Here is a 19,259-nt window from a genome sequence, read left to right on the forward strand (position 1 = left end):
TGAAGTGGTTGGGTAAAAAAAAGCCTTATTATAGAGGGTTTAAGAGAGAATTGGAGCTAGGTGACTCTTTTAAGGAGTTTTATAAAGGGCAACAAAGAAACAGGACAATAGCTGGAGGAGGAAAATACACCAGGAAGAGGGTTTGTTGTTGTTGTTTGTAATATATTAATTTCCTATTGCTGCTGTAACAAATTACCACAAATCTAATGGTTTAAAACAACATAATTTAGTTATCTTACAGTTCTATCGTTAAAATTGCAATTTGGAAAAAAAAAATTGCAATTTGGATCTCACTGGGCTAAAATGAAGATGTCAGCAAGACTATGTTCCCTTCTAAAGGCTCTAGGGGAGAATCTGTTTTCTTTCTTTTCCAGCTATGATGTCACTCACATTGACATCTTCCTATTTTAAGGTCAGCTCATTAGTAACCTTAATTTCATCTGCAACTTTAATTCCCCTTTGCCATGTAACCTAACATAGTCACAGGTTCTGGAGATTAGGACGTGGACATCTTTGGGGAACCATGATTCTATCTGCTACATACAGGATACATTACTGCATACCTATTGATGGGAATAATCCAAAAGAGAGAAAGAGAGAGAAAACTTGGTGATGCAGGACAAGGTAGAATCATTGGAGTAACATAAATTAGCAAATGGAGGAACTGGTTTCCACAGGAGCAAGGAGGGTACTTCCCCTATTTAACAGAAGAAAAGGGAAAAGACAATATATGGGGACAGATGCTGGTCAGTAGGTAGATGTGGTGGTGACAGCTTGTGGGAGTCTCTGTTTTTTCTCAATGACTTAGAAATAAGGTCCTCAACTGAGAGCAAGGATGGGAGAAAAGGTGTTGGAGGTGCTAGGAGAGAAAAATTATAAAACTGACATCTATGATTGCAGGAGCATCATGGTAACATCAAGGGCCCACTTGAGGTCTTTGGTCATTAAACTGTGACCATTCAGCATGTTTCCTCCAGTTGAGTAGACAAAGCATTGGTATATTAGTCAGGGCAGAATAACTACTCTACAAACTCCAAATTTCAGTGCCTTAACACAACTAAAGTTGATATTTCTCTGAGAAGTTTATATGGACTATTTCACCTAATGCACACAATGGATGACTAAAGTAGATGATATCATTACGCCCTTTTCCAGATGAGAAAACCAGAGAATTGACTGAAGTAAGCCTAAGCCATAATTTTTGCTTTAGGTATTTGTTTTATTTGGGAGTATTTAATAAAAAATCTGCCTCACAAGATTAACTCAGCAAATGTAATTTGGTCACTATATTCATTCATTAACAAATTATTAGTAGTATCATAAGGTACATATTTAATAACAGTTTGTGATCTTGATATTTGTCTTAATCATTGGAGAAGCATTTCTTTAATAATTATCAGGGTCAGGTAAATTATTTTTTAGGTAATTCTTATTTCTTCTCTTGGTTTGGTTTATTCATATTCTTTTCTGGAATCCTGTTTAGTATTTTAATTTTTCTAAGCATTTATCTTTTTTTCAAATTTATTAGTATGGAAGTAATAACTTCTCCCAAATATTCCTTTTTTTAAAAGATTTATTTATTTATCTGAGAGAGAGCGAGCTTGCAAGCAGAAGAAGGAGCAAAGGGAGACAGGTAGAGAGAATTCTTGAGCAAGCTCCCAGCTGATCTTGGGACCGGACATGGGGCTCAATCCCAGGACCCGGAGATCATGACCTGAGCCTAAACCAAGAGTCAGTTGCTTAACTGACTGAGCCACCCAGGGACCCCACCCACTAAATATTCTTAATTCAATTCCACATTATTTCATCTTGTATATCATTCCTGAATTTTAAAGTAATTGTAATTATTTTTTAAAGGAATTCTTTATGTAGAAATTTCTAAACCCTTTTAATACACTTATTTTTAGTTTTGGAGCTTTAAAGCTAATTTCCATACAGATTAATTTAAAGACCTTAACTTCATTTAAAAGAAAGGAGCTCCTCCTACTGTTTTCCTGGATTAATGCTAATTTGCTACATATTAGTTTGTGTAGAAAGGATTAGAATTCCATTTATGTAGGCAAAACCAGAATGTAAGCCATGTCTCTCACCATTCAAAAATTTCTTACATGCAATAAAAATTGTAAGTGATCACTAGGAAATTACCAACTTCGGCAGTAAATACCAAAGGTTAATTCAGCCATGCTTCCTGTTGTTTGGGTAGAGTTTCCCTTCTTGAACCAAAGAGAGCACAGAATTGTAAAATAAAATGTGGGCTTTGGGTTAGGCCATTTACCAGTTACATGCATTTGAACAAATAACCAATTACCAAATATTTACTGGCACTCATGGATAATTAGGTACTATCCTACAAGTTAGGGATACACGAATAAGAAATACTGACCCCAGGGGTGCCTGGGTGGCTCAGTCATTAAGCGTCTGCCTTCGGCTCAGGTCATGATCCCAGGGTCCTGGGATCGAGCCCCGCATCGGGCTCCCTGCTCATCGGGAAGCCTGCTTCTCCCTCTCCCACTCCCCCTGCTTGTGTTCCCTCTCTCGCTGTGTCTCTCTCTGTCAAATAAATAAAATCTTAAAAAAAAAAAAGTCTCCAGACATTGCCAAATATTTCCTCGGGGAAACAATTTACACCTGGTTAAGGACCTCTGCATTAGTGGATCATAAATTCACATGTAGTGAGTCCTACGGAGCATTTAAAAAAGTTAAATGACATAAAATTGAAATAGAATAAAAACTTAGAAAACATCATAGGTACTCAAGTATTGCTTAGTGATATAAATCTATTTTTTTAAAGATTTTATTTATTTATTTGAGAGAGAGAGAGAGCGCACGAGAGAGCACAAGCAGGGGGAGTGGCAGAGGGAGAGGGAGAAGCAGGCTCCCCGCTAAGCAGGGAACCCAATGTGGGGCTCGATCCCAGCACCCTGAGATCATGACCTGAGCCAATAATCACTGAGACACCCAGGTGCCCAGTGATATAAATTTCTTACAGTCAGTTTCAGTCAAAAGTTTGAAAGCCACTGGTCTGTACTTAATAAGACTTTTCACATAACTATCTCATTTAATCAGAAAACTCTATAAAGTAGGCAGGACAGATGTTATCCCCATTTTACAAATCAGAAAATTGGGGCTCAGATCAGCTGAGGGACCTGCCCTCAGTGTTACCCAGTAGGCTAAAGGAAGGAAATGAAGCAGAACCCGTCTCTAAACTTCTAGTTACAAGGTAAAAAGGAAATTGTTACCTAAGGGCAAAGATCTCCTATGTGGCTCAGAAGGACAGAGACATCATGGAGTCATAGGTCTTTGGCAGTGGGTCCAATAATTAAAACTAGATATCAATATATTAGATGGAAATTTGAAAAACATTTTATCAAGATTTTTATTTTCCACAGTGGCTTGCTAACCTTTGTATACCCAGAGTTACTTATGGAATAAATAAATGAATGAATGAACACTGACCACACAATTCCTGTTCATCTTCAATCAGCCAGTTCCTCTGATCACCTTCAGACAATCAAGCATGCTCCTCCATTTGCTTGGAATCTCTCTTCTCCTTTCCCACTGAATTTTTTTTTTAACTTTTAATTTTAATTTTTAATTCTTTTATTTATTTATTTATTTTTAAAAGTAAGCTCTATGCCCAATGTGGGGCTGGAACTCATAACCCCAGACCAAGAGTCACATGCTCTGGAGACTGAGCCAGCCAGGTGCCCTTCTTCACTGACTTTTAGAATCAGCTCTTTAATAGTCCTCTAGGGCCACCTTCCACAAATCCCCAGGCGGGTTTATTTCCTTCTCTGTGTTCCTTCTAAAGGCCTTACCTAATTGTACTGCAATGATCTGTTTTACAGCTGTTCCCTGATACTCCCTGTGCCTTTGCAACCCTTTCTACTCCCTCTCCCTCGATCCCAGAGGTAGCAACTCTGTCCTAGTTCAAATAGCATAAACCACAATAACCACCACACTGCTTGGAAATGAGTTTGCTGTGTAATACCTGTTGACTGATTGAGTGGAAAGAAAGAAGACAAAGAAGGCAATTATCTGACAGTATAGAAGCAAAAGAATGCTGCTGCTTCCTTTTGAGCTGAGAAGACTGAACTACCCATTTCACTGTGGATTAAAGAATAGGACAGTAGTTGCAAGGCTCCAGCTCAGTGGTGGCAGGCCACCACTCGGTGGAGATGTGAGTACACTGCAAGGTGCTCACACTGCTGCCCAAGCCAAACTCCAAAACCAAACTGCAGTCCCCCACCACTAAGCCATCTGGAGTTGGCCCTGTCACTGTGTAAATCTTAGGCCCTAAGCTGTCTAGTTCTGCGTCCCCACGTGATAAGATTTAGGACCCCAGTTAAATAGATGGCTTCCTAGGACTTGCTCTAGAAGATTCGGAATCATTAGATTGGAGATAAGGCACCAGTACTTTATATTTTTAACCAGCACCCCAAGTGATTCTTATTATCAAGGCAGTTGAGGAAACTAATCATCTTTGTATCACTCACACTATAGAATTAGGGCAGTTATTTTTCAGTGATTTCACCTCAATGTTAACTTTGGAATATGCTCTTGGTTAACAGATAAAATGCTCCTGGGCTCCTCGAAACTACAGTTTATTAATATTTAGAATGTATTATTCAGCAGCTTTTACCTTCCTTTTCAGCAGGGTGATTCAAGTGAGAGGAAAGGACAATAGGGCCACCCCAAACGTCAGAACTCTTCTTGCCACATGAGCCAAACTAGGAACTGAGCCTTATTAGTGCTGGGATGATCTGAGCGTTGCCGGATCCAATTCACTCCTTTCGTAGTTGAGCTCACTAGAGCTGAGGTGACGAGCACCATAGTTTTCCTCACCAGGCTTTGGACGGAAAAGGACAGAACTGGGGAGGGCTTTCCTTTAACAAGATGAATTGTTAGAAGCTGTCCAAGGAAAGGAGAGCTGAGAAAAAAATAGCCCCAACTTTTTATTCCTATTTTCACCAAGCCACAAGTCTGCATCATAGTGAGAGATAGGGGCAAGATTTCGTTAGCTCTTGCTGGTCGCCTGTCTTCCTTCCTGGTCAGATCCAGTCTTTCCTTGTTAAGCGGGGCTCTGGTGGGAAAAATACCAAACAACGTTTTTGAAGAGGGAGTAAGTCTTCATCATTCGTGACCTCATGAAATCCGTCTGGGCCAAAAAGTTAGTGGCCGCTTAGCTGAGGGCCCTGGGGACTTCCGAAGGTATGCTCCAATGTGGAAGGGGTGGGGCTCTTCAAAACACAGCGCAGTACGCCGAGATAAAACCTCCTACCCAAAAGCCTCACAGACAGCGACCCAGACCCGGCGTGAGTCCCGCGCGCAGGCGCACGACCGCCCGGCGGCCAGAGCCTGGCGCTCCGGGGCCGCGCGGGGGCGGGTCACGTGGGCCGCGCAGCCCTCTCTGCGATGTCCCTACAAGGACTTGGGCAAACGGGCCCCGCCCCTAGCCGTGCCCTGGAATGTGAGGGGGGCCGACCTACAGGACAGGCTCACCCATTTGCCAACAGGAAAGGGGGGAAGAAAAGCTTACATGAAAGAGGAGGTATAAAAAGACGGAAACTCAGTCGAGCCATTACACGAACGAACCATTACACAATCTTCTATGTTCTGAGTCGCCCGCTTTATACTCCTTCCCGTGCACTCGTTCAAAACTGCACCCTTCTAGCACACTGGCAACTCCCCCCACCCGTCGCCTTTCTATTAAGTCAGGCCCACTCTGTCGGCCGACAATGGTGACTAGGCTCCCTTCCGGTTTGCTAAGAGGAGGCCGGAAGTGTTGGTTTTAGGGGGCTCTGGGAGTAGAAGGGTGTTGATAGCAGCAGCCTGGGCAGCGAGGGGGTTACCGAAGTGCTCGGATTTTCGCGGCTGTGCAGGGTGAGTGGTGCTCGCGATCCGGCGCGTTAGGCCCATCCCCGGGGGCCCATCTCCGCAGGGCGGCTGGGTGGGCAGCGGCGCTCCGCGGCGGGCCGCCAGCGCCGGGAGCTCACCTGGGCAGGTGTCCTAGCGGGTTCCCGGGTTTCGAGCCCAACAGCCAGCTCCGGGATCGAAGGCCACGCCCGGAAGTCCCGAGGCGCGAACTTTGTCCCTTTGCCCAAACTTGGAGCTCAGCAAGTGTGACTTCTTTCGCTGGCGCCGCGATCTTCGGCGACAGCCTGGCCTGTGAAACCCGAGCCCCGCGGCGCTGACTCCTGCACTAAGTTTAGTTTCTAACGTAAACTTGCCGGATTCAAGAGTTTGCTCAAAATCCGAAGCCCAAGTGTCCCCCATGCTGCAGCTGTTCTTGCAGCTGTGTGGCTACGTTTAGTAGGAATAACCAACTCAAATTAGCAATTTCCTCAGCTCAGCATCCACTTCTATAATTAGAACTTTTTTTAAGTGATATTTTACAAAGGGGTTAAGGGTTTAGTTTGCAGCTTGAGAAAACTCCAAAATGCAACACCAAGTTCCTTTTGGGTGGAGACTTTGGGTTATGTCAGTTTGCCAAAATCTTTCCTTTTAAAGTAGTTGAGTAGGTATATGAAAGAATTCTTAACAGAACTTTGGAGCAGAAATAAGAGTTGAGATTTTAACTTAAATGCAAAATGTTTTATATCTGAAGATCAAGTGAGTATTTCTTAAAATTACTACTATTTGTTTTATGTTCTGGAAGGCTTTTGATGAAACTTAACCACAAAAGCTTCAGATGTTCAAGAGTGAGGCTTTACTGGCAAGTGAACCCTGACAACTAATTAACTGCTCTTGTCAAGCGCGAAGAACTTTGGGTGTGGCAGTCTGAGATCTAATCCTACCTTCAGCCGGAAGTTTGCATAGGAAATGAAAACTTGGTTCATTTGGAAAGGAAGCACAATCTGAAAATGTATTTTTAAAAACTGCGGTTGGCTCCAAAAAATCAAATATGCTTAGCTTGAGGATAAAGTACATTGATTAGATGAAACAGGAGATTTGGTCTGGATACTACATCCTATCACACTAGGTAGTGTTTTCTTTCTTTCTTTCTTTTTTTCTTTAAGTAGGCTCCAGGCCCAGTGTGGAACCCATCCTGGGGCTTGAACTCAAGACCCTGAGGTTGCGACGTTAGCTGACATCAAGAGTTAGACACTTAATTGACTGAGCCACCCAGGCGCCCCACTAGGAAGTGTTTTCTAAGATGGACGTTTTTCCTTAAAGAATGTGTCATATTTTCCTAGAATACTATCAGTTTTAGTGTCAATTCTGTAGAAAAAAAATCTCTAGATTATTTTACATTTATTACCACTTTACAAATGTTACATTCTAGGATTCTAATTAGAGTAATCAATATTAGTATGGATTAATCCCATTTTATAAATGAAACCATAGTATCTAGAGAGGCTGAAAAATCTTCCCATTGCCCTTGATGTGTGGGAAAATCCTCTTTGAGGCTTTTCTTCTACCATTTAATCTAGTGTAACATCTTCCTTACATGATTTGTATCCCTCCTTTTGTCATAACCTTGAATTGAGTCTCTTCCTATTTGATCAAGCTAAAACACACACACATAAATTAATTGCTACCAACACTTAACCTCTCCTGATTTAAAACAAGGTTATACTCCTTTAGATCTGTAAACTGAATCTTCTTGACCACCACTGGCTCTGTTTCATTCACTTTCTTGTGCATCTGAAATCCTTTCATATTTCATAGACGCCTGCACTGCAAGTTTCCCTGCTTTAAAGTTTCATACAACAAATATGCCTTCACGCCAGAGATCTTTCATTAACTGCTTCAAAAATAGACTCCAGGCTATAACTTAGAATGAGTGAGAATACTCATAACTTAAAAATCTCAGATGCCTACATCTTCCCATTCTATATAAAGAATACTTACATTGATGTATGAAATATTTTCAATGTTTTTTACCCTAATTTCTAAACTTCTGTGGGAGTTGTGCATTTGCGGAAGATTTCTAACATGAGGAGAGTTACACGTCTCATTTGTTTGGGGAAAGTAAAAGTGGATAACAAATTAGAATCATATAGAAAGGAGGACAGTGACAATATCATAAGTGATCTGCTCTTTGGGATCATAGCACTGTCCCTGATTTGATTCCCTCTACATCAGTGTTTATTCCACCCATATTTCATTTTTTTTATTTTTATTTTTTAAAGATTTTATTTGTTTATTTGAGATACAGCAAGTGAGTGAGAGAGAGAGAGAGAGTGCTCATGCATGCACATGAGGGGTATGAGGGGGAGGCACAGAGGGAGAGGGAGAAGCAGGCTCTCCACTGAGCAGGGAGCCTGATGCGGAACTCAGTCCCAGGACCCTGGGATCATGACCTGAGCCAAAGGCAGGTGCTTAACCTACTGAGCTACCCAGGCACCCCTCCACCCATACGTTTAGTTTGGTAGGGAAAAAAACCCCACACTTTCCTTATTTTAGAACAACTTACTGTGAAGCTGAACTGCCTATTGCTGGAAGGCTCCCAGTTTCTGCTGGGAGATAAACTCATAGACAAGAACACAACCTCCTTGAAAAAGTAAAGGCCCAGGTAGTAACTTGCCTAACATTATACTACCAGTTTTGGTAGAATTAACTACCTTAATTTGTTAGAATTAAAATTAATATCTGAATCTCTTAATTCTAAGGATGTCTTGCAGGGTTTTTCAAGGTCTTTCCCCACCTCCTCAATCTTTTAGAAAAAATCTTTCTCAACTCACAGTATTTGATAGATCATGTACCACCTTTATTTTTCATTATTGTCACACATTGTTTTAACTTGAGAGTCTTCAGGAATGAAAACTATGACTCATTTCATAAGATTAACCAATCATTTCATTTCTTTATAGTTGCTTCCCCAACTTCAAGCTTCTTGAAGATAGGACACTTGCCTTACATTTCTTAATTCTTAAATGGTGCTTAACACTAGTGACATTTGATATACATTGGTGTAATTAAATGATATTAAAGATTGATGATTAAGTATTGCTTGAGCTAAAGGAAAATTCTTTGAGACATTGTCCGTGCTGACCAAAAAAAAAAAGACTTTATAACTTCTACAAACTATTTTACAATGAATAGAGATTTAAATAATGCATGATTAAAAGAAAGACTAATGGGAAATACTTTAAAATTCAAATACCTATATTTATCTATAACTTTATAGCACAAACTAAGCATTTTAAAAAGGTACTTAGAGGACTCCCACCAAATTTTTGTTTTAAAGATTTTTTTATTTATTCATTTTGAGACACAGAGATACAGAGAGAGAGAGAGCATGAGCAGGGGGAGAGGCAGAGGGAGAGGGAGAAGCAGGCTCCCCGCCAAGCCAAGAGCCCGATAAGGGGCCCGATCCCAGGACCCCAGGACCATGACCTGAGCCGAAGGCAGACGCTCAACCATCTGAGCCACCCCGGCGCCCCTCCCACCAAATTTAGTATTATGAGGTTTTATAGATTAAAAAATGTGCCAACCATTTGACCTATAATTCTCATCAGTTTCTTTGTTCTTAAAATAACTGACATTCCTGCCTCATGAGGGGAAGACAATGTTGTCAAACAAAACAGACTATTTTTAAAGACATGCTTTGGTTTGCAAAGACATGGCATGCCTACCTAAAATATTAAAGAGAGGTGGACTGGTAATTCTGTGCCCGTCATTGGGTCTCTGCCACTCACCCTAAGTCCTGGAGTACAGTTAAGAAATGGAGGAATAATATACACTGTGACTCTGTAGTTTTTAAAAGTACATTTAGAATAGAGGGAAAAATTACAACCCTATGTAGTTTCAATAATGGTATTTACTGACCCCAAAAGGTGTTGCAGAATGAAAATACACATTCAAGAATGGTGCAGATAAATTATGACAGGCAGCCTCCCAAATTGTGGTTAAAGGAAACTTGAAAATTAGGGAGGAGTGTATATCCTAACTTCGGGTTGTGTAGGGTATATCTTACCAACAACACATTCCATGTATCACCGAGTGCTATATTGGATGGCCTGGAATTTGTGACTCTTATTTGTGGAATTTCCTACTGAAATCTGAGAACAGATTTAGCTTTAAAAAAAAAAAATCTGAAGCAGAGCTTTTCTAATTATTTCTATAATTCAGTTTAGTCTGGGTGATGTGGTATAATCAAGGGAAGAATGTAAGAAATAACTTTAAGCTCATAGGAAGCATTGTATTCTAAGGTCACTTTGCAGTGCTGAGATCTAGGTAGTACTTCATTCTTTGCAGTCCACAGATTTATTTTTAGAGCAAGGGCATAGTGTTTTGCTACATCATAGCTAAATGTTGTTTTCAGAACGTAAGCTTTAAAATTGTTATCCTGGTCAGAGAGTGAAATCAGGAGTGCCTATTTTAGGCCTGCTTGGAAGAATATAACTCAATACAGTGGCCTAGTCTTGCTGGATAGAGGTTTTGCAGACTACCATCGCCACCCGGGCTCTGAAGGATGGTACGGTAAAATTTTGTTATCTGATGACTATGTGGTTTTTAACTCCAAACAAATTTTTATCGTCTTTTAAAGATTGAGTGTTGAAAAAATTGCCTTTTCATTTTAGGTATCATTAGGCATTTTTTTTTTTAATTTTTAACTTAAATTTTACAGGGATAAATTTAGATTAGAGAACAAAGTTTGTTTCCATAGCTATTAAAATGTTTTTTAAAACTTTTTTTTAAAAAAAAGTAAATAGCTTTAAAAACTGTTGTGCTGATTTTTGTCTAGAGAATTTAGTGACCACAAATGATTTAACTTGGCTCTGTGCAAGAAACTGGTTTGGATAGAGTGGAAATAAATTGTAGGTGAATTCATAGTTTTTTATACTTTTTCAGTTAGCTTTTCAACAAATACATTTTTTAAACTACTTTGATTCCAGAAGTGAGGGTGCAATAAAAATTGTTAGTTGCAAGTGGAAGAATGCTATTTGACAGTGGAGATTAGGAGACGAAGACCTATTCCATCAATTAGTCTTCCTTCCTACTTTCTGTCCACCTTAGAATGGGATAGCCAGCTTAGGCTAGGGCTGCAGAATAGACTTGTTGAAGATGAATTAGTATTCCCCAGTACTGGCATAGCACTGAAGTATAGAACCAGTACTGTTTCTCCAGGGTACCTGTATTTTTTTGTTTGTTTCTTGTTTTCTCTATTGTTATTAAACCAGTAGATTTGGTTATCAGTACCTTATCTGGCTATCCAGCAGCTTGGGGAACATACAATCTTGTCAATAGGCTCTGAGCTTTGAATTTATGTTGGTTTTAGTCTGGAATTTGAAGTTAGTGACAGACTGTTGATTAGATGTTACGACTGCTAAGGATGAGTGAACTGAAACATGAGTCTGGTTTTTCTCTTTGTAGTTTGGCTCTATAAGTATCATATTGATTAGTTGAGTGAGATATCTTTGCCAAGTGATACTACTCTGCTGAGTAGTTTTTAGGTACATCTCTAACTAGCTCAGACATGTCAGGAAGTTTTATTCAGTTTACTTTTTGTTAATCTTTTTTTTTTTTTTTTTTTTGTATTTCCCTTCCTAATTAGGATTTAAACGCCACCATGTCGAGCAAAAGGGCAAAGACCAAGACTACCAAGAAGCGCCCCCAGCGCGCAACATCCAACGTGTTCGCCATGTTTGACCAGTCACAGATTCAGGAGTTCAAAGAAGCCTTCAACATGATTGATCAGAACAGAGATGGTTTCATTGACAAGGAAGATTTGCATGATATGCTTGCTTCCCTAGGTAATGATCAGTTTTAATATTAAAGACTAAACAGAATTTCTGTAATGCCTGTGGAGCCAGTCTAATGATGTAGTTTCCCAAGATTTAAAGTCTGGAGCAGTGTTCCCCAAAGTGTGGTCCTTGGACCACCTGCAAATTTCTGGCCAGGTCTCAGGATTGAGCTGGGGGCCAGCATGTTATATGTGCGTGTTGTAAATACTGATATTATGAGGACACCAGCATTATTCCTCCTAACATCCCAAAGGAATAGCATACCATCTCTAGACTCTTTAATACAGGCCTTACTTATTGAGAAGACTTTTTCCCAAATAGTTTTACTATTTGTGTGTGAATATAAACAGCAAACTGTATAAATGATAATCTCTCTTGTCAAAATGTTCACTATGATGAATACTTGGTGCATTTTGTGGTGTAATTAAAATTATGACCCTCCTTTTCATTTAGGGAAAAATCCAACTGATGAGTATCTGGATGCCATGATGAATGAGGCTCCCGGGCCCATAAATTTTACCATGTTTCTCACTATGTTTGGTGAAAAGTTAAATGGCACAGATCCGGAAGATGTCATCAGAAATGCTTTTGCTTGCTTTGATGAAGAAGCAACTGGTAAGTCTGAGGTAACCTTTAATTACCAAGTGATTTAATTTTTGGTTGTGGTAACTAAAACATATAACAACTTGAAATATGATGACATAATACCCTCAGGTTTATACAATACCTGTTTGTGGGACAGGCTTTTCCTGTGGCATGTTAATCACTCATTTTACTGCCTCTACCCTTAAATATTTAATTAACAATTTAATAGGTGTATTTGGAACTTCTCTAGGAAACTTATGTTGCCCTTTTACTAGAATAACTCCACAAGGGTTAGGCTCTCAGTAATTGTGTTGAATGAATAACTTTTACCAGAGCAATCTTGGAAAAAGTATGAATTGCTATAGGCCATGATCTCAGTACAGTCTTGTATTTGTTTATCAGGTACCTCTCAGCCTTCAGATTGTTTAAATCTAGTATCTAACCTTTTGCTCTAGAATCAGGCTCCCTGATTTCATATGCTTGTTCTATATGATAGCTGTGTGATTTTGGGCAAGTAACTTCTCTAAGCCTCTGTTTTTGTACCTATAAAATGGTCAATAATATTACCTACCTCATAGGGTTTTTGTGAGGATTAAATGAGGAAGTGAGATACTTTATATAAAGCGCTTAGCATACTGCTGGCATAGAGTTAATTCTCAAAAAACCCCAAAAGTTAACTACATAAATGCTTGATCCTTTGGCAAAAGTGCATATAAGGGACACGTAAGGGAGTAATTCACATGGCAAGGTTTTTGAGAAAGAAGGTACACCCTTTAGTTACATATTATTTTATTTTATTTTATTTTAGAGAGGGAGAGGGAAAGAGAGGGGCGGTGGGGAGGGCAGAGGGAGTGAGAAAATCTCAAACAGGCTCCATGCCTAGTGCAGAGCTGGATGTGGGGCCCGATCCCATGACCCCAAGATCATGACTTCAGCCAAAATCAAGAGTCGGATGCTTAACCAACTGAGTCACCCAGGCGCCCCTAATGTCAAGTACAGTCTGTTGTTAGAAGCAGTCTCCACACACAATATGGCCTCATTAGGCCTACTCAGGTATACCATCCTTGACTCTTGTATCATCTTCCTAACCTCCTTCCAAGCTCTTCTATGCATTGTTGTCCTAAACTTACCTCCACCATTGCTGCTTCTGTGCCTTCCTCATCCTATCACCTTCTCCTTCCTCTTAAAACTGAAATTCTTTAACAGTTATACCTGGAAGGGATGGGGTGTGGAGAGGGAAAGGCAGAGGAAACTTACTTTTTTCCCTCCTTAAGGCACTTCTGTATTGATTGAGCTTTTGACTGTGAGCAATTGTTACTTTTTTTAATGGAAGGGAATAAAGCCATAAAAGAGTAAAATGTCTTATCCATTCTTCAAACTCATCTCAAAGATCACATTCTTTATAGAGCCTTACTCTATAGAGCCTATAGAGTGTTTTTATACTATTTTCTCCTCATTCCAGGAAAACTTGAAGCCTCTCCTTTCTCTCCACATCTAAAGTATTTTATTATCTCTCTCCTGGCACATACTCTTCCTGACCTTCTATTCAGTTGTGTACTTACTCCCAATCAGCAATGGCTCTGTGTCTTCAACAGCGTTATGTTCCCATCTTTGTAACCCCTTTTAGCACCTACCACAGCTCCTCACACATATTCGATGATAGGTTTATGTGATAGTTGAATTACTTGGTTGGAGATGAGAATTTATTTCTACAAGCTAGAAGTCTAACATTTGAGAAACATTTTAAAATGTAGAATGGAATTAGGAAAAACCCCGTAAGTCTAGAGTTTCTTTTGTGAACTGACCTTCTACTTTAAACTCATTTTATAGGAAATATATTGTCAATGTTTTAGCTTAATTTCACATACAAGAATATTGTCAGATTTTTCTTTTACTTCATGAATTTCAAACATCTCTGTGCTTGGTCATTTATCAACTTTGTGTTAGTACATTAGTGGTTCTCAATCATGATTTGAATTACTTGGAGAGCCTTTTAAAAGTATCAATGCCATGGGGCGCCTGGCTGGAAAAGTGTGCGACTCTTGATCTCAGGGTCATGAGTTTGAGACCCATGCGGGGTGTAGAGTTTACTTAAAAATAAAGTCTTAAAAAAAAAAAAGAAATCAATGCCAGATAATAAATCAAGGGTGGCATCTGGGGTTTTGGTTTTTGTTTTTTTTAAGCTCTCTATCAGAACCCTGATATCACAGATCCAGAGTAAAAAGCACACCTTTTGACTCACCATTCCACATCCCCAATTCCTAGCCCAGTGTCTGTGACATAGGTAATGCTCAAATATATACTCATGTTTTTGCACACTCAGGGCCTAGCTGTATTTGTTATAAAATTTAAATTAGATTTGTAAAAAAAGAAAGAAACATTAAAAATCTCATTGTACATATAAAAAACAAACAACCCAAAGTCAGAGATAAAACGAAATGCCTGAAGTAATAACATACTTGTTAAAACAGGACCTCAGGGCACCTGGCTGGCTCAGTTGGTAGAGCATGTGACTCTTGATCTCAGGGTGTGAGTTTGAGCCCCACATTGGGTGTAGAGATTACTTAAAATCTTGAAAACAAAAACCTGGACCTCAAGACTCCAGTATTCTTTCCACCGAAGCACTTTATTGATGTTTATGATGTGGTATTTTAGTGTTACTTGCTTATAGAATAAGTGTGACCAGGGGTGCCCCACACTGGCCTTAGAGCTCACTTAAAAAAAAAAAAAAAAAAAGACTTAGTGTAACCATTCATGCTACTTTAAGGAACCATGAGGCTTAGTTTCCTTAATCGTACTTTATTGTTGTTTAGGTGTAGTTTAGGCCCTATTATGAAGACTTGTGGACAGAAGTCGATAGAGCAGAGCAGGATGATAGAGCTAGGCAGCTGTCTGCTGAGGCTGGCTTAAAACATGTGAAGAGCCCATATTTCCTATATTTGCATGCTTGGTCAAGTGTAGATGTTCCCTGTAATTACTCCTCAGAGTAGTATGTATTCTGATCCCCAGTTCTTTATTCTTTAGGCACCATCCAGGAAGATTACCTGAGAGAGCTGCTGACAACCATGGGAGATCGGTTTACAGACGAGGAAGTGGATGAGCTGTACAGAGAAGCGCCTATTGACAAAAAGGGAAATTTCAATTATATTGAGTTCACGCGCATCCTTAAACATGGAGCAAAAGACAAAGATGACTGAAGACTTCAAATTCCAGCCAAACGTTCTTTGTTGCCACTTTGGGTATTTCTGAGACTTTCTTAGAGTCTGTTGCATGCCCTTAGCTTTGCAGCTTTTGCCTTTCTTGTATTTATTCTCAGCCATTTTGGGCACATGCATCTCTATAATCAGACTGGAAATGGGACTTTTTATGATTTTCAGAATAGAAAATAGGGCAATTTAACTTACCAGCCCCCTCCCAAAATAACTGCAGTCTACACAGTCAGTATATTTTTTCAGAGAAAGTTATTCACTCAGTTTTTTCTGAACCATAATTAAACTTTATGATAAAAACTTACTTGTTTAAAATTTCTTATTTACCAAAATCGGCTTTTGTTAGTTGCTTCTTCCAAGGAAAGGCAGATGAGACAAATCCTGGAAAATGATATGGTTGTTAGACCTCTCCCTTACTCTTTCCAGTTTCCCTAACAATCCTATCTCTACTATATATCCCTCCCCCCAGTTTTAACTGCCTTAATTGGGTTTCCTGCACTTTGTCTTTCAGTTTTAAAAATAATTTCTATAGAATTTGTATAGACATGCTAGCTTTGGTAGCTTTAAATCCTTAAGTTTAACATACCTGTCAGCATCCCTCCTTATCTGTTCTAAACTTTTGTGCATTATTTCATGTCATTTAAAATTAGACCAGGCCACTGAGTATAATTTTAATTTGTCCTAATTTTTTAAACTATTTTAGCCCCAAAAGGTTCTATGGAATGTTTACCAAAAATATTTTTTTGTATTGTATTTCAAATGTTGAAAATACAAGCCAGCATCTTTTATTGTATGTAGTTTCTTTTTTAATACAACAGTCCCTCTTGAAATACCGTGTTTGTTTATACAGAGATTCACCATGAATCCTTGTATGAATTTTGGACATTCCTGACCTGCCCACAATCAAAACAGCTGAAGCTACATGCCTGGGAAAGTGAGATCATTATTTCAGTCCTAAAAATAACTTCTGCTATTTGCAGAAATGCAGGACTGTTTCAGAGTTAATCAGAAGTTTCATTTGCTTTAGGCTTCAAAAATCTAACTTCCAAATATTCATGAATTTTAAAAAGACCTTGAAATGTTGGGAGAAAAAGTCGGTTGAAAAGAGTTGATGGCCTACAAAGATGAGTAATTGACAATTACTCTAATAACTTTATGTTTTATGCTACTATTAACAGACTATCCTTGGACAAAGCCATTTACCTAATGCAATGAACAATTACTGAATTCCTTCAAGGCAGCAGACCTTTGCACTCAACAGGATAGGTGAGCTAGATCTTTTAATCTGGTGCAGCCAGCTTTATAGAGCAGAAGTAGAAAGACTAGGAACAAGACTGCTTCTGCCCCCTTCAAGATTAGAATTTTAGCACCTCCCTTAACTCTTTGCCTTTTATGTGTTTCTGAATTTCATTCAGTGGGTTAAGCAAAATACTTTTCCTAGGCTCATAGCCATGATACTAAAATCTTGTTTGTTGAATTGAATTTCCATTTCAACTGAAAACATGGTCACTTCTGTTTTTAACAAATTTCCAAATTACATTGTTTCCACTACAGAAACAATGTGGTCTCATCTACTAAAACGAGCTCTTGCAGTATCCCCATTTTCATTTCAAATAACTGCTCAAAGAATAAGCTTCCATTAGGAATAGTGAATGGTCTCCCATAAATGAAATACGTCTCCTAATATGGTAATAGCATTCTTTACGTAGTAACTAGGTTTTACTTAAGCAAAGATAATTGCCAATAAAAAACTAAAGCATCTAACTCCAACAGTGGATTTGACTGAAAAACCAGTCTCCATGAAGAAAGTCCTACATTTGAAAAGTTCTCATGAAACCAACCTACTAGGGTAGCATCCTTATCTGCCTGCTTATGATTATATTATCACTGGACTCCAGGGTCCAAATTTTACTTGATCAAGGAGACTATGATTCAAGAGCAGGAATTGATGAGTGCTATTGGGGGGATTAGGGAGGAAAGCCAAACTACATGAGACTAGTAAAATCATATTCTGAAAAGGAAAGGCAACCATTTCCTATAAAGTATGAAGAGAGAAAGGGCAGAAGTGTAATACCTAGATTAGGGACGTGCAGAAAAGTTGTAAGAAGGGTCAGATAGAAGATGATAAAAGGGCTTGAAGAGGTAGAGCCACAAAAACAGTATTGTGGAAATCAAGTGAATAGTTTCAAGAATGAGGAGGTTAGTCAATAGTGTTAAATCAGAAAAGCTCAGTAAAGTTTAAATGGGATCACTAGATTTGACAAGTCATTGGTCACCTTTGCTATATCTATTAGGTAGAGGTTTTTTGTTTTTTTTTTCAAGACTATTTATCTGAGAGGGAGAGCACAAACAGGGGAGGGGCAGAGGGAGAGGGAGAAACAGACTCCCACTGAGCAGGGAGCCCAATGCAGGGCTCAATCCCAGGACCCTGAGATCATGACCTGAGCCAAAGGCAAATGCTTAACTGACTGAGCCACCCAGGTGCCCCTAGGCAGAGTTATGAATGCAGGATCCATTGTGCAGCATGAAATGGTGGACAGTGCCTAGGTTTAGGGATCAAGCCAATCTGCGTTTTAATCCCATTTTTGCTACATGGCTTCATAACCTTAAATAAATTATTTAAATTCCCTGGACCCCTATTCATTTGTAGAATGGAAGTAGTGCTATTGGTTCATAATAGGAACATAATCTATTAATATATAAAGCAGTACTTCTTGTGACTAAGAGTAATACGAGGCCAGACTAGATTGAATGAATTCCACCTATTATTTGGCTGGCTTTGTAACCTTGGGCAGGTCACTCTTCAGTTTCATCACCTATATAACAGGGATGATAACCTCCAAGTATGTTGTGAAAATTAGAAACACTGAAGCTAAATGGTTTGGTACACAGTAGGTATTCAAAAAGGTATTCTTGTTCAGTTTACCAGTAAAGGGTCTGAAGCTTGGCAATGAAGAGAAACTTGAAGGGAAGGCAAGATCAAAGGACTCATCTTTAGAGATTCAAGCCTGTTTGTAGACAGAGGGGGGAAAAGACAAACTAGAGGAAATAATCAGTGACACAAAATGAATCATATCCAGGAGATAGGAAGGGACAGAACCTAGATCACATGTTGTAGGATGATCCTTAGAGAAATAAAAATGGATACTTCTCCCTCTGAAAAGAGGGAAGGGTAGGTGATGGGAGTTTAATGGTAGTTGGAACTAAAAGGCTGAGGTTAGGAGGAAGGTCCATAGTTGTTTGATAGTAAATTAGCTCAAACTGGAATTTTATTATATTAAAGGGTTGTAATCAGGATTGAATGGGAGTACATTAAAAAGCCTATTTCCTGGTACTGACTAGATGATCAAATAATTTACTTTAGATTTCCTGGGTAGATCCAATATGTAGACTTGTGTCTTTCTAGGTCTTCCTTAAGTGTACGATTTCTTGATTTCCCTGAAACCTGGCTTTTTACTGTTCTTGAAGGCATTGCCAGAACTAATCCCATATGGAAGAAATGCCCAGTTTTCCCAATCCTGCTTCTCCCATTTCCACTTGCTCTTGAACGTCCAAAGTCCCTGTACCCTTTTACCTTAGATTCTATCTCCCTACTCAAGTAGCATCATAATGTCTCTTATCCACATTTTATAGTTGTAATGAATATATAATTTGTTTTTTAGTTTAATACATTTTAACTTACTTTTCATGTTTTGGTATAGCCACCATTTTTATTTTTAACCATTCTTTTTAATGACCACAATTATCTTTGACAAGGTTATGCTTTAATTAG

General features: G+C 39.1%; 1 protein-coding gene across 1 annotated transcript; it reads left to right on the forward strand.

Moving 5' to 3' along the window:
- Nucleotides 1-5,625: 5,625 nt before the first annotated feature.
- Nucleotides 5,626-15,791, forward strand: LOC110576828 (myosin regulatory light polypeptide 9). Its single transcript, XM_021686041.1, has 4 exons — nt 5,626-5,883; nt 11,504-11,702; nt 12,147-12,308; nt 15,303-15,791. The coding sequence occupies exons 2-4, from the start codon at nt 11,519-11,521 to the stop codon at nt 15,473-15,475; spliced, it is 519 nt and encodes a 172-aa protein (XP_021541716.1). The 5' UTR covers nt 5,626-5,883; nt 11,504-11,518; the 3' UTR covers nt 15,476-15,791.
- The last annotated feature ends 3,468 nt before the right edge of the window (nt 15,792-19,259 follow it).

Source organism: Neomonachus schauinslandi, chromosome 14 (genome assembly GCF_002201575.2).
Source record: "Neomonachus schauinslandi chromosome 14, ASM220157v2, whole genome shotgun sequence".
Taxonomy (NCBI): domain Eukaryota; kingdom Metazoa; phylum Chordata; class Mammalia; order Carnivora; family Phocidae; genus Neomonachus; species Neomonachus schauinslandi.

Excerpts from the sequence above, each read along its gene's own strand:
- LOC110576828 (XM_021686041.1), top strand. The coding sequence starts at position 11,519 with ATGTCGAGCAAAAGGGCAAAGACCAAGACTACCAAGAAGCGCCCCCAG. Across the intron at positions 11,703-12,146 it reads TGATATGCTTGCTTCCCTAG|GGAAAAATCCAACTGATGAG; the intron begins GTAATGATCAGT and ends CTTTTCATTTAG. Across the intron at positions 12,309-15,302 it reads CTTTGATGAAGAAGCAACTG|GCACCATCCAGGAAGATTAC; the intron begins GTAAGTCTGAGG and ends TTTATTCTTTAG.